Source organism: Notolepis coatsorum (assembly GCF_963971535.1).
Source record: "Notolepis coatsorum genome assembly, chromosome: 19".
NCBI classification, from domain to species: domain Eukaryota; kingdom Metazoa; phylum Chordata; class Actinopteri; order Aulopiformes; family Paralepididae; genus Notolepis; species Notolepis coatsorum.
Window position 1 is genome coordinate 23,396,645 of NC_140183.1, and position 16,157 is coordinate 23,412,801.

At 43.6% G+C, this 16,157-nt stretch overlaps 1 protein-coding gene across 1 annotated transcript in view; it reads left to right on the plus strand.

Annotated features, from left to right (window-relative positions):
* ube3d (ubiquitin protein ligase E3D) overlaps positions 1–16,157 on the plus strand; it is a 69,709-nt gene that overhangs the window by 40,834 nt on the left and 12,718 nt on the right. Inside the window, exon 9 of the mRNA XM_084336004.1 lies at positions 6,707–6,845. Within this exon, the coding sequence (XP_084192130.1) occupies positions 6,707–6,845 (139 nt within the window). The remainder of the gene's footprint in view (positions 1–6,706; positions 6,846–16,157) is intronic.

The following is a 16,157-nucleotide window of genomic DNA, read 5'->3' on the forward strand; positions in this document are numbered from 1 at the left end:
GCGAGGGAGATGAAGCAACGTCTTTGTTTGCGTACGGATCTTGGATCTAACGGAACGCTTTGCACAAAGGTCATCCCTGTAGGCCTAATTGCCTATTATTTAGCTAAATAGTCGGCCATCAAAGGTGTTTACCGTCTTGAAAGTTGTCAGCTGCTTAAGGATGGCGTGGCATACAGGGAGATGTTGTTGTGAGTAGGGTGAGTCTCTGTGTACCTGCCACAGATCCTGGGAAACATGTGGGTGGAAGAAGTCTGCATGTCTTCCACCATGTTGTCGCTACAGGAACTCCCTCCACCCTCATTATTTTCAATTGAATCAGCCCCCCCCCCCCCTCCCCAGCATCTTCTCCTCCCCCTCCTCTCCATAGACCGATGGAGATAGACAGAAAGGAAGAGAGAGAGAGAGAGACAGAAGTCTTGTTACTGACCAACCCTCCACCTGGCTGACACAAGGCTGTAATTAGACAAAATTCAGATCAAAGGGAAGGGCTATCCCATGAGTCATAGCGGTAACCAGGCCTCTGTATGATCCGATGATACATGATATGATGTATGTCGGAGTCGAAGTTAATTAGTCTCATAACACATTATACATGTACAGTGAAATGCCTCTTCTGCAACCCGTCCCCCCAGACTCTCAATAAACAATACAACTCTATAACTGTATAAACTGTGCAGTGTGGAAGCTCATGGTGTAGTGTATGATATATGAGCTGAGTACTGGATGTGGAAACCAGTGTTTTTCACTGTAGGTGTTCGTGGCGCTGTGTGCCAGGCTTGTAGGGGTATAATGTGGTAGTTGTTTTTTTGCCTGCTGGGACACGTAGTTTCAGCTGGTAAAACAGGCGGCGGCGTCTTGACAATAGCACTTCACTTTGTGTTGACGGGGAAAACACCAGTGACTCACTGATTCCGTCTAAAGCCAGGACAGTTCGGTCTAAACACAACATTTACTGCAGACATGACGGAAACTACGTTTGTCCTGCAACATAACGGGTGACTCTTTTCGTGTTGCGATATCAGGCTATACGAATAGACTCGAAAGTTCCTTATAGAAACAATAGAAAAAGTTAATTTGACAATCGAGTATCAATATTTTATTTTTTGAAGTGAGATAAAAAGACTGAATGTTCTGTTATTAGATAAGCAACGTTATCTTATTAGATAAATTGGATGTTTTCAGTTGAGGATCATAATTTGCAGTTGAAAAAATATACCATTATTCATATTGTGACTTTCACATATAGTTTTGGTGAACTCTGTGCGATTCGGGGGGTGAAGTTGCAACATGGTTGCATTCTTCATTTGGTTCGGTTTGCATTCACATTGCAATTTGTCAAGCGCACCAAACTTTCTGAACAATGTCACGCGGTCGAAAACGGCTCTCGTCGATTGGACACAATAGAGAGTGGAAATGTGTGTGCGTGACTGCGAGCCCTAACGTGTGTGTGTGTGCGCGGCGCGCGCGTGTGTGACTGCGAGCCCTCTGGACTACAAGTTTGCCTGGGTTAATGTTTCCATCTGGTGCAGGGCTAAAGAGCTCTGGCGTGAAGTGAAGAGAGAAACACTGTACTAGACACACAGAAATACAGACTCCAGATCAGCGGAGGCATCACAATTTTCAGCTGGTGATGCCATCTGATGGATCTCATCTTCGAAAGACTCAACGACATGTTTCGGGCTGGATGTGGGTCTTGTGCCAAGTATAACGTCTAGGTCATCATACCAAGGGAACTTGTCTTTCTCGTCCCCCGAACTCCCACTTTTTCGAAGCAAGTCACAGACTTTAAATAGGCTAATTGTTTTTTCAGCCTGTTATTCGTTTTAACTTCTTAAATTCACATTTCTTTAGTTTGCAATAATGCAACTGCAAGCCAATGTTCCGAGACATATTTATATATTTGTAATTGTTAGGCTATTTGAATCCACCATTTAGGGCTAACAGTGTATTCAAATAGCCTAACAAATTAAATGTAATATGTCTCGGAACATTGGCTTGCAGTTGCATTATTGCAAACTAAAGAAATTTTTTACGCACTGTGTTTAGCCTATATTATATAATAATAGTCTAATTGAGTGGTCAGGTGGCGTAGCGGAGATTGCGCTTGTCACCAATGCAAGAGGCTGCGGTCTCGACTCCCGGAGTCGGCATTGCTTGGGGCTTGGGCTGATCGCTATACTAACCCGTTTGGCTGGGTTAGGGGGAGGGCAAGTCATGGGTGGGAATCTGGCGTTGTGGACAGCGACGCCTACAGGTCAGGTCTGGGCGCTTGCTCAGCGGAGGCAGGACTTGATGAAGGCAGCGTGACCTCCCACGCGTTACACTTCACCAATGAGAGTCCTCGCTGCCAGGTGGAAAAAGAGTCACTGGCTGTCGCCGCGCGTGTCGGAGGAAGCGTGCGGATGACTTCAGGGTTCCCTTGTACCGACCAGTAGCAGAACATGCGCACAACAACCAGGTAGGGGAGGGGGGGAATTGGCACAACGACTAAATTGGGACGGGGAGAAAACAGAAAAATCTGAGAAAGAGGATACAAAAATAAGAGTCTTAATTGTTTTTTCAGCCCGTTATTCGTTTTAACTTTCAGCCTGTTAATAAATATGTGTCGTTAATTCAGTATTTAACTTCTTGAATTCATATTTATTTAGGCTATGCTAATTAAAAACACATGTTATGGACATCTAATTTAATTCTCTGCTTATTTATTAATATATTGCTGACGCAGTTTTTTTTATTTTGACGTGGCATTGACGCTGTGTTTGTTTTGTTTCCTTCTACCCAAGATGCACAGTTTATCAGGTCACTTCCTATATTTGATCTTGCGTTTGGTCCGATGAAGCGAACCAAGACCTACGTTTTCAGGCGGACCAGAGTTCGCATGTTTGGTCCGCACCAGAGTTCGACTGAGCATTCACACCACCCCAAAAAAAGCGGACTATCCGAGGAAACTAACTCTGGTCCGATAGTCCGGACCAAACAGCTCTGGTGTGAAAGCACCCTTAAGTAATGTGATAATATTGTATTGTGGGGCCTCTGGTGATTGCCACCCCTAATCCACAGGGTGATCAGGGTTAACAGCGCTACTGTAGCAAAAAAAACATTATAAAAATCTCCACTAGTGGTCGACTGATATGGGTTTTTCAGTGGCCAATGGGCACTAATTTTATTTCACTATTTCATTCATAAAGATTACCCCATGAGACACTGACCATCTGATCATCAATTTAGGGGTCCTTGACATGAAAATATCGGGTTGACCCGAATGCATACGCTCCAAACGGTAGTTTCAGCTCATGTTGAGAGGGAGGAGGGAGCTGCTACAGTTATTGTGAAACGTCTTCTGAAAGGTCAGCCTTTGGTAGAGAAGAAAGGTCAAACTAATTCAGTCGTCGTCATATGACGTTCTCAAATCAATGAGTAATAGTGTTTTAATAATCGTGATTTCAATATCAATCAAAATAATCATGATTATGATTCTTCCATAATCGAGCAGCCCCCCCCCTTCCCCCCCAATAGGGACGGTGCTAAGAAAAAGGGCGAGAACTGTGGTTGGCAAACATGTACTTAATGATGACTCACACACAGAACTGGATGAGACTGCAGCCAAAAGACCCATAGTTCAACATTGGCTGCCACCACATAAACTGTACACTAGAAAATGGTTAGAATATTTTCTGGATGTGATCATGCTAGAACTATCCACAGCACGGGTGAACAAAGTCAAGGCCAACACACACTGGAAATGTGGAAAGGATCTCCTCAGGACTGCTTGAGAAGTAAACACAGAAACATAATGGACAATGGACCAGTGTTCTCAACTGCGCTCCCCCGAATGAGGAATGCCACTGATTCTTAAATGTAATATTACGTAAATGTAATGCACGTTCTTGTAGGGCTGGGCGATATAACGATAACGATAATTATCCCGATATATTTTAATAATTGATATCGGTGGGGGGGGGGGGGGGGGGGGGGGATATCGGATTTTTTCTTTGATTTTTTTTGTGACCTGCAACAGGGCAGTTTTAAAACCAGAGACGGTGGACAGACTTGTCTTTCTTGCCTGCAACTTAAAGTAATGGCTTTGCTTGTCCAAATGACAATACTGACCAAATTGAGATTTATTTTTCCATTTATTTTGTTTGCTTTCTAATTTAAAATACAGTTTGAAACAGTCTGTACACAGTAGGCTATGTGTGCTAGCAGAGCTAGACTCCAGTCACGAGTCACATGTGCGGTGGTTTGTCCACCAAAAAAGCGCCAAAAGATGGAAAAGAAACTAGCAGAGCCAGAACTGTTCAACTCCCCTGGAGCCACAGCCAGCAGAGAAGCCGGTTTACTTTCGCTTTTAAACCAGCTGCAGCCTGAGAACTGGAGTGTGAGGGGATGTAACACTAAAGATGGCGGCAACGACAAAGAATTGCTGCAAAATAAACATACACCTGTTGTTAAAAAAAGAAAGAAAATAGTTTTTATACTTATAACAATATTGATAATATCGAATATCGAGTGATATGATATTGTTATCGATATCGTTATCGCGATATCATTTTTGGCCATATCGCCCAGCCCTACGTTCTTGTACACCTGAATTTGCATACATAAACAGTAAACACCCAATAGTCATTTGCCATGTCCAGGTGATTAAACTGTGTATAAAATATATAAATTAGAACAACTGAGTAATAGTGCTGATCAGATGTATGTACAGAGTTTAATATGTCTTAATGGTATTAATATGTACAGTGATACAGGTATGGTAGTAAGTCATACTGGCCAGCATCATAACTAGTAAGAGTAGGTAAGGAATATGTACAGATGTATATAGTATCTAACTATCTATCTACAGATATGTAAAAAGGATTATATGCAGGTGTGGATAGATAAGGAGTATAACATAAGCTTGACATCTTATTAATTATAGTAGTGTCAGTATAGGGAAACAAGGCCACCCAAAAAAAGTTAGTTAACAGGTGAGGTTGACGTGGTGTCAGGAGTGGAGCGCACAGCGGCTGTAGTGAAAAAGAAATGGGCTGATGTGAAATAGACCACCTCCTACCAGCGCATATCCGTGATCTCATAAAACAAGTCATTAGAAGAATAGAAGCCTATTGTTGCTGGAACGATTAATTACACACAGATGCATACCAATTAGCCATGCGTCTCCAGCATCTCCTTGCTTGAGGTGCACACCCACAGAGCTGTTCTGTAAGATGTCGGAGTCATCTCCTGGGAAGCGGGAGACCACATTGAGCAGGTGGTTCTGTTCTATCACAGATGATTTGAATGTTGTTGGGAGTGGTGTTGCTTTCTGTTGAGATATGGAAACACATCTGGGGAGGGTGTCAATCGCTCCGATGGTGTCGGGCAGACCAGCAATGGCATGGAATGTTCTCTTGACTGGGTTGTTGGTGGGAATTGGATGCATTGTGCGGCCAGGTGTATGATTCCATCCACACCTCCCAAGGGGAATTAATGAAGGAACACTTGACTTGACAGTGAGGACGCTGCAGTGTGTTTGTCAAACAGCCACTGTTAAATGTGTCACTAATTGGCTGGAGAATCAAAGAGCCCTCGTCTAATTGAGTTCTGCGTGTCACTGAGGGCAATGACTTGATTTAAGATGTTAATGAAAGGCGCTGCTCCCCCACCCCAGTAAGGTAGAAGGCAGAGCCTTGCAGATGCAGAGAAACTATTTTACAGTTTCTGTTGGGGGATGAAAGCAGTGTTTTAGGGGTTTAATACGCTAATTACTTAATTAAAAAGAGACTCATTCATTAGAAAATACAGCATTCCAGCATTCCACTTCTCTTCCGTTTTCTATCATTTTTGTTCCAGGGGCATGTTTTGCTCATTACTCTACGTACAATGTATGTAGATCCTTACAATGTATAAAGATACTATGATGGCGGTTAGATAGGAATAACAGTTTTGCAGGCGCTCAATTTGAAGCGATTCAAACCATTGCTGTAACCAACATTAACCCACATATCTCTTTATCCCTGAAGCATAACTCTCAATTATGGCTTTTCTACAATCTGGCAGGGCATTTCTCAGCTCTACAGGCGACATTGTTCCAGTTCTGTTCCTATGGGTGTACATGCGTGAGAAGCGTAATTTCAGACGGGTGGTGAGAGTGAGCGGAGTGCACAGATGGCTAAATACTGGACCACTGCCATACTCCTACAAAGCATCATACTGCATCACTGCCATACACAGACAGAACATCATACTGGATCACTGCCATACACAGACAGAACATCATACTGGATCACTGCCATACACAGACAGAACATCTTTCATACTGGATCACTGCCATACACAGACAGAACATCATACTGGATCACTGCCATACACAGACAGAACATCATTCATACTGGATCACTGCCATACACAGACAGAACATCATACTGGATCACTGTCATACACAGACAGAGCATCATACTGGATCACTCTCTTTCTCTCTTCCTCCTGTTCCCTCTCTTCCTTTCTTTCTGTCTCTCTCGCGCTCACACACTCACACACACAGACGCACACCCACCATCAGTCTATTTTTATCCATCATCTGTTTTAACATGTTTTGGATCTCCTCTGAGAGATATTGGCTCTTTTTAAAGCTCATTATAATGTTGTGTCTGTCTGTGTTGTGTGTGTGTCTGTCTGTGTTGTGTGTGTGTGTCTGTCTGTGTTGTGCGTGTGTGTCCAGTCTGGTAACTAGCTGGGAAGTCAATGCTATTGGCCATCCTCTGGTCCTGCCTCTGAAGACCTGCGAGGAGCTGCTGAAGGTGTTGAATGACAGCAGCTCTTCTCTGCCTGCATCGCTGCGCTGCATGAAGTCCTACGAGGTGAGATGATTAGATTCCATGCTTCATCTCCGCTTCACAGCGACTGTCTAGCGAGTAGCACTGTAATCATACACACATTTAAAATGTATATTAGTTAAAACCTTCTTACTATTATACAGGTAATCTACTGTATCTATACTACTACAGTACCACTACCTACTATGCTAATACTGTATGCCTCTACTACTAATATGTCTATACTACTATGCACTCAGAGTGTAACACTCAAGTTCAACACTGCTAGATGAACAACACCACTTACCCTTAGCTGCCAGAGATGTACCCTTCCTGCTGACTTGTTGTACAGAACTTGTAAGTCGCTTTAAAAGCATCGGCTAAATTACTAAATGTACATGTTAAATGTATTCAGACTAATTACATTGTTGTATGTTATATACAGTGTATGTATATATATTATATATAATCTACCCTATTTTCAGAAGATTCGCCTAAAAATACATACCTAAGTAAATGGAAGATGGCTCCACTTCTACAAGGTCTATTTGCATGTTCTTGTTATCTAGGGACATCTATGGATCTCAGGGAATGTATTCCCAGTGTCAGAAATATTGTGTCTGTTACTAGGCTTGAGTCAATTGTAATGAACCAAAGGAGAATATAATAAAAAAAAATTGGTTTGTTTTATTATTATAAAAAGTTTATCTATAGCACCTTTAAATTTCGATACTGTATTGAATATAAAGAACTCTGGATTCTGTAATGAGGTCGTTATAGCCCTGCTAGCAAGACATAATAATCTGCGACACCATGGTCAGTGTTTCAGATCTTGGGATCTTACGCGCTCTGGAACATTCTCGCTAGAACCACATGGGTTCCGTGAAACAGTCGTATCTATACTACTGTACCTTGGCTTGAAAGGCATTTTACGGGTTCATTTAATCACCTAAAACCTGGTGTTGGGAGCATTTTGAAGTGTTTTAGCTGCAGTATGTATATGAGGGACAGAAACAGAAGACATCATCTCCTCTGGATCCTCCAGGCTCGAGAGTGGAGGACTACTGCATGAAAACAAGTTGTCTGAGAGAGAATAAATGCAGTTTATTATCTCTATACTGTCAAATCATCTCAGGAAACTTATTTATGTAAACTTTTCAACCCTGTAAGCAGCGAGTTAAAGATTCCGATATAAAGGGACTTCCAGCTGCCACCCGTCTCCTTGAAGATGTTGCCTGCGACTGCATTGTCTGTGACGGCCTGCTGGGAATAATTTTCTGATGAGTTGTTTCAATTCTGGTAAATGATCCTCTTCCCTGTCAGGTTTACAGAGCTCAGTGATGCTTGACTGTGACCCACCATTAATTATTCCGCTCTGTATGGAACCAAAACTGTCGATTTTGGGGCAAGTGCTGACGAGGCGAAAGTGTTTTGAGTAGAAAATAAGAGCGGTGTTAGGTTGGCTGGCAACTCTTCTTCTAGCAAGGCACTGGGTAATTACCACTGTTACCCTGCACTTCCTGTTCAGAAAGTTCAGGAAGTACCGTATGTCACTTCTTGGAACTTTTTTGCACCCGTTAGCTTTCGTCAGCGTTTTACTATGATGTGTATATATCCTGTATTCCACAGGAGAGGTCTCTGCGTTGTGTTATTTGATGCTGAAGAAACTCTAATGAAAGCTCCCCTTGAGATAAGTACGACACAGGCTCCGGTGTGTTTTTGACATAAACAGTTACAAAATCATTGAGTAGAGCAGTGGATACTGAATAACGCCAGGATCCTCCTCTCTGACACGCTCTCATAGCTTCACTCTCATAGCTTCACTCTCATAGCTTCACTCTGAGCACCCTCCTTGCCCTCTTTCTAGTTTCCAGTTTCTTTAATAGTTGTCATACAGAAGTACAGAATACTTTTATACAAAATGCTTCTTTCTGTTACGCTCCAGAGACTGTGCTAGACAAAAGATAAGTCTAAAATAAAATAGTATAGCATGTAAAAATAGAAGTAAAAATAGAAGTCACATACGTAGACACAGCGTTCAGTATATACATATGTACAATGTTCGATGCAGAATAGAGTAACTGATTTACCGTACAATATACAATATACTATGCAATATACTAATATACAATACTATATAGTGCCAAGCAGAAATGGGATGAGGTACAATTTAGGTACAATTTACAGTAAGGTGTACTGAGGTATGGGTTGTAGTGCAAATCCTTTACCAATAAATATAAAGTGTGTCTAGGTGTTCTAAAGTGTGGAGAGTGGGTGCTGCAGTGTGTTGTTTGTTTAAAGTGAGTGTGTGCGTATGGATGTGTGTGTTGTGAGTGCATTTGATGGTTGTTGCATAGTGTTATTGTTCGTTGAGCAACCTGATGGCCTGGGGATAGAAGCTTCTTCTGAGTCTTTCTGTGCTTGCCATGAGACTCCGGTATCACTTGCCTAACCACAATGTTTATCGGTAGAGTACTTTTTTTGGCACGATCCACACCGTTCCTCTGGATAGTTGGCCCACGAACCGATACAAATTCAATGGCGTCGATCTCCCATCTGTATATGCTGACGGAGGCTCACTGGAATCTACACTGTGTGCGCCGTGGAGTCGATTTGAGTGATCCTCAGTCGGCTTGTTTGTGGTTAAATATTTAGTATGAGGAATAGCATGGATTGTGCTGACAAAGGATTTTACTAATCAACATTGGTACATAAGACATATAGGGTATTAGTTAGTTCCAGAAGTAGTCCCAAAAAAGTCTGAATTATCCCTTTAATTTGGCCTCTAAATAACACAAGCTGCGATATCATACAGGAGGTTTAGCTGCTGCTGTGTGTGAGGTGAGGTTATGTGTCCTTGACTGAAGGCTAGAGCCATGACTTTATTTTTTTATGAGCCCATAAGTCACCCGACTACTGACTACAGTTAAAAGATATCCCACTTTTTGACATCTCATATTCATCAAATACCTGCAGTCATCAGTTACTGTTTTGCATACGAGACATGTCATTGAAATAATGCACTTTTACACTTTGAGAAAGCCAACTATAAAAGTGTGCATACTGTAGCTCGACCACCAACCCTTAAAGGATTGGTGGATAGGATAAGGTTAATATAGGTCTTTGAGGTCCCTTAACACTTTCAGTGCCCAGCAGGGGGCGCACATTTAGTGCTTGAATGCCCACCATCCGCTTCAATGTTAACGTTAATATCGCCTAATATATGTTTTAAATTATGGCTATGTGTCTAATCTGCCCGTCGCCCATCAATGACTCATTTTCCAGTCAACATTGTCGAAGCGGATTGTTTTTTTATCGGTTCATTTCCGTTTTATAGCATTTTGAAAAGCCCCCGTTTTCAAGGGGAAAAAAACGCTGATAAAAACGCTGATGTACTGTAATATTCTAGAACGTTGTCATTTTTCGGCCTATTTATGAATCGTTTTCACATAAACACTAGATTATCGATAGTATATGTGTACGTATGCACGCTGGTGCCGCAAGCTGTAAATCAATTCTCTTATTTCCTGATCACTCGCACAGTCAAAACAGCCATATCACATATAGGGGGAAAGCTTATATCTCCGTGAAAAAAGGTCTGATTATCCTAAGACTGGTAAAATAGATTCCTTACCTGAGATCAGATGGTATCCAAATGGATTATTCCAATTCCTGATCGCCATTCCAAAAATCTATCCTTTTATTGATCCAATGCTACGTTTACATTTACATTTAGCTGACGCTTTTATCCAAAGCGACTTACAAGTTCTGTACGACAAGACGGCAATAAGGGTACAACTCTATCAGCTGAGTAACAATGTTCATCAAGTGTTGCGTGTTACAGTGTAGGTTAGTTTATTAGGACAAGTGCATGACAGTAAGGTTAGTCAGGGTAAGTTTTTTTCTTTTTTTTTTTCTTTTTTTTTTTATATAATCATTTCAGATAATGGTTGAAGAAGTGAGTCTTTAGTCGACGGCGAAAGATTGGAAGGGATTCGGCTTCTCTTTGATGACCCTCCGGGAGCTTGGATAGGAGTAGGTCTGAGGCGGCCAGAAGATGCAGAGCGTAGGGGTCTTGAGGGTGTGTAGTTAGAGACCATTGACCGGAGGTAGGCGGGAGCGGTTCCCTTTGCCGCACGGTATGCTAGGTCGAGGGCCTTGAAGCGTATACGTGCAGCAATGGGGAGCCAGTGCAGGTCCCTAAGAAGTGGGGTGACATGGGCCGACTTCGGTAGGTTTGAGATCAGGCGGGCCGCTGCGTTTTGAATGAGTTGAAGAGGCTTGGTGGCAGTGGCCGGGAGGCCAGCTAGCAGTGCGTTGCAGTAGTCGAGGCGGGAGATGACTGTTGATTGGACGAGGAGTTGGGTGGCTTCTTTTGTCAGGAAGGGGCGTATCCTTCTAACGTTGCTCAGGAGGAATCTGCAGGTTCTGGTTGTCGCTGCGATGTGAGCAGAGAAGTTCAACTGGTCGTTGAGGACAACACCAAGGTTCTTGGCGGTCGGGGACGCGGTCACAGCTGCATTCTCGACTGTGATGGAGAGGTCGGTCAGGGGGGAGGATTTGGCCGGCAGGTGGAGCAATTCTGTTTTGCTTAGGTTCAGTTTGAGGTGGTTGGTCGTCATCCAGGCGGAGATGTCTGACAGACAGGCCGAGATCCGCTCAGAGACGTGGATATCTGAGGGAGGGAAGGAGAGGAAGAGTTGAGTATCATCGGCATAACAATGATATGAGAAGCCATGAGACGTGATAATGTTACCCAGTGATTTAGTGTAGAGGGAGAAGAGAAGGGGTCCTAGGACCGAGCCCTGGGGGACACCCGTCCGGAGGGGGCGGGTGGCCGACAGAGTCCCTCTCCATGACACTTGGTAGGAGCGGTCGTTGAGGTATGATGTCAGCCATGTCAGCGCAGATCCAGCCACTCCCATTCCTGCGAGGGCCGCGAGGAGGATCTGATGGTTGACTGTGTCGAAGGCTGCAGATAGATCTAGGAGAATCAGGACAGAGGAGAGGCCTTTCGCTTTTGCTAAGTGAAGTGCCTCTGTGACCGCAATGAGGGCCGTTTCTGTGGAGTGGCCAGTCCGGAAGCCAGACTGATTGGGGTCTAGGAGGTCATTCTGTAAGAGATAAGCAGTAAGTTGGTTGGATACAGCACGTTCAAGTGTTTTAGAAAGAAAGGAGAGAAGAGAGACAGGACGATAGTTGGCTATGACGGTGGGGTTCAGGGTTGGTTTTTTTATGAGGGGCGTGACTCTGGCTTGTTTTAGGGAGGTGGGGACCACCCCCGAGTTGAGTGAGGAGTTGATGGTTGCAGTTAGGAATGGGAGGATGTCCGGTGCTATGGTCTGGAGGAGTGGGGAGGGTAGCTGGTCCAGCTGGCATGTAGTCGGACGGTTCGACGTTACCAGTGTCAGGGTCTCGGCTTCTGTAATGGGAGAGAAAGATGACAGAGTGAAGGATGAGGTTCTCGATTCAGCGTTTGGAATGAGTGGGGGTTGGGAGAAGGAGCTGCGGATGTTCTCCACTTTTTCCTCAAAGAAGATCGCAAAGTCTTCGGCAGAAAAAGATGAGGGAGGAGGGGGTGGGGGGGGGGGGGGGGAGTGAGGAGGGAGGACATGGTAGCATGCAGTTTGCGAAGATTCTACGTACTGTAAAGACATATTACACGCTGTCCTGAGGGTCCAGAATGAATCTGATCGGCTCCGGTTACATGCGTGAGAAGTAAAATGTGGATTCCGGAATTTCTTTTCTCATCGATTTTCATTGAGTCCAATCCAAAAGGGTGCATTACCATCTGGGAGACGATAGGGGGCGCTTTTTTCACATCTGAGCGCCTGGTGGGGCAGGCTTACCAACGGTAGACTTGGTTGATGAAATATGAATTCAGATCGCTAATAAAAAAAATTTAACGAATATTCTCGTGATGGGCATTCAACCCGCGGGCTGATAACCCGAGAAATCTCGTGATGGGCATTCAATGTGTTAAACATGTCTTGGGTTTTTTTTTTTTGCTGGAAAAAAGGCTCTAGCAGCCTCTATACCTCTCAGTGCACAAGCTGCTCGCTCGTTACAGACACAATCTAACGAAATTCAGATCTAACTTGCAGACTAAAAGTTGCAGATCAAATTTGACTCCAGCAATAGCATAGCAATATTGTCATCAAAAATGTTGTCTGAAACATCTTTTAGATTTAACTTTAGGTCAAATAAAGAAGATTTATGTGTGAGCTGCCATCTTGTCCTCGCACATTTTTCAAGATAGCTTCACACGCACTTACATGCACGTTATTAACTACAGTGAATGTGGCTGCAATTCAGGAGGGAGTGTTCTTGTCACAGCTGAAATGCAGAAAAGGCACATTTCACAACCCCTCATTCTGTAAATACAATGCAACACACAGGAAAAGGCCATTTAAAAAATAAGTTGAATGTACAGGAGTTGATGCATTGAAGATGGGACATCTTGCATCAGAGGTGTACGCCGCTTTTATTCCTCTGGCATCAGAACACGAGATATGACTCATTTGAAGAATTCACATATCGTCAACATATACTTCCAGTCAGTATTTGTGAAGAGGAGCTATTCCTATCTGAAGCGAGTAGACTAGAATAAAAGACTCATGAAGGGTCCATCCTCTTGCTCACATGCATCAAACTCGAGGCCAGCAAGAGTTACAGCAAGCCCCCAGACTGAATCTGGTTATCAATTAATCTTGGCCCACTGCCTCTCCTAGCCACAATTCAAATGGCCCTGAACTTTTAACATCCATATGTAAATGTATTTATTTTTTAGGTGCCTAAGTCCAGTCCAGAAAATCATCCTGGGTACAGTTTCCTAAACTTAAACGAACACTTCCAACATTGTGGGGAAATTCACTTTTTTAAGACTAGAAGATTGATAGCAATTTCATCTCTTTGCGGAGAGAGATCCGGTTGCATGCTAGCCTAGCCGAGCACAAGGACCGGAAGCAGGGAGAGACGGCTAGCTCCGTCAAAAAGTGAAGTACACCTTCCAACAACACCTTCCAACAACACCAACACTGTCCTGTTCATACAGAGAGGAAGTCCATATCAATCTTCTCATCTGAGTCTGGGGAAGATGGCAAATAAGTGAATTTCCCAAAATATTTGGATTGTTGCTTTTAAAGTAGCATCTGATACTGAGTTCCACTTCATTACTTCTAATGAACGGCACAGACTCTGACCATTAGTTTGGGGTCATTAGACAAAAAGAAACTTACTTTGCTTTTGTTATTTCTGATATGTACTGTAATGGGTACACATGGTGCTTACTGCTTTGTATCAGCTTTGAGCATTGGGGAAGATCTCCAACACAGATGCCCTGTTTAACCCTGGTATTGGTCTGATGTATCGGATAACCAGAATGGGATTGGTGCATCTCTCCTGATATGATAATCTATGGAGCTGTATATACATTGATTGGCATCACAGATAGTTTTGGGCTGTGAGAGAAAAGTAAACGTTCAATGAATTGATCAAATTGATTGATTGTTTGGTTGGTTGTTATTATGTTTATGTTAGCTGTCAAATGATTGACCACTAGTCTTCCTGGGGTCCTCACACACAAATAATAAAAACAGAATACAAATACAGAATGTAATTAGTAATACAATTAAAATAAGAAGAAGAAAAAACAGAAAGCATAAAGGGAATTAATATTCAACATTGAAGATATATAATTAATGGTTGTATTCATTCACATTCCCAAAAAAAACTCATATCTGAAAGGGTAACTGAAATTGATTTAAAACATTTCAGTTTGTATATCAAATAAAAACAAAATAGTTAATCACATCTTACTACATGATACTTAACTTTACTTGCCTTGTGGATACTGGTAACTTATTCCAGTTGAATATGGCTCTTTGTATTTTAAATTAGTCCTACAGGTCGAGGAAGTACCAGCCTGTCTGGTGAAATTAGTGACTAATTGATCAGCTAAAAATATAGGATTCCTTAAGGAATTCCTTGTTAGTCAACCAAGGTTCTGTTAGTCTATTAGATAAGATAAGATATTCCTTTATTGATCCCCTTGGGGAAATTCAGGCATCATAGCAGCATGGGGGAAGGGGGGGGGGTACAGGTAGTAAAAACAACACAAGCAGTGTAAACAAATAGGTCAATATAATTTACTAACTAGCTGAATATATTCACAGTGTCACATAAGGTGCAGTATGCATAAGGTAGTGTTATAATTTACTATCTACTGAAATATACATTATTCACATTATCACAGTATCCACTGAAATATACATTATTCACAGTATCACAGTATCCACATAAGGTGGATATTGTCCTCCTTGGGTTCCTACAGTATTAGTCCCAGGTCAATGTCTGGCAGCAGTCGCTGCCCCCTGTTGTGGAGCCTGGAGGCCGCTAGTCGCTGCCCACTGTTGTGGAGCCTGATGGCCGCTGGTATGAAGGACTGTCCGAGGCGGTTAGTTGAGTGTCGGGGGGGTATGAGTCTGTGGCTGAACGAGCTTCTCATCTTGACTAGCTCGTCGTAGAGGGGGTAGGGGTTCTCCATGATGGCAGCCAGCTTCCTTCTCATCCCCCTCTCTGCCATCACCTCTAGTCTAGGTAGCTCGACTCCCACCACGGAGCTAGCCTGCCTCACCAGCTTGTTGAGCTTGTTGGTTTCCCTTGAGTTGATGTAGCCTCCCCAGCATGCCACAGCATGGAAGAGAACGCTGGCCACTACAGACTGGTAAAATGACTGCAGCAGTCTATTGCACACGTTGAAGGACCTGAGTCTCCTCAGGAAGAACGGCCTGCTCTGTCCCTTCCTGTAGAGGGCCTCTGTGTTATCCGACCAGTCCAGTTTATTGTTCAGGTGTACCCCAAGGAACTTATGAGTCCACCACCTCCACCTCCACCCCTCGGATGGTGATGGGAATAGGGGGGGGGCCTCTTCTTGCCCCTCCGGAAGTCCACCACCAGCTCCTTGGTCTTACTGGTGTTGAGTTGGAGGTGGTTGCTGTCGCTCCACCCCACAAAGCTCTCCACCAGGGCTCTGTACTCCTCCTCATCATCGTCGGTGATGTAGCTTACGATGGAGGAGTCGTCTGAGAACTTCTGCAGGTGGCACCCGCTTGAGTTGCGGCAGAAGTCTGAGGTATAGAGGGTGAAGAGGAAGGGTGACAGCACAGTTCCTTGGGGGGCGCCGGTGTTGCTCACCAGTACGTCAGACTGACTGTCCTTTAGTCTGACGTACTGCGGTCTCTCAGTGAGGTAGTCCTTGATCCAGGCCACCAAGCCGTGCTCCAGCTGCATCGCAGAGAGCTTCTCCGCTAGCAGTGACTGCTGGATGGAAGGAAGTTGATTCCTTGTTATGCTTCT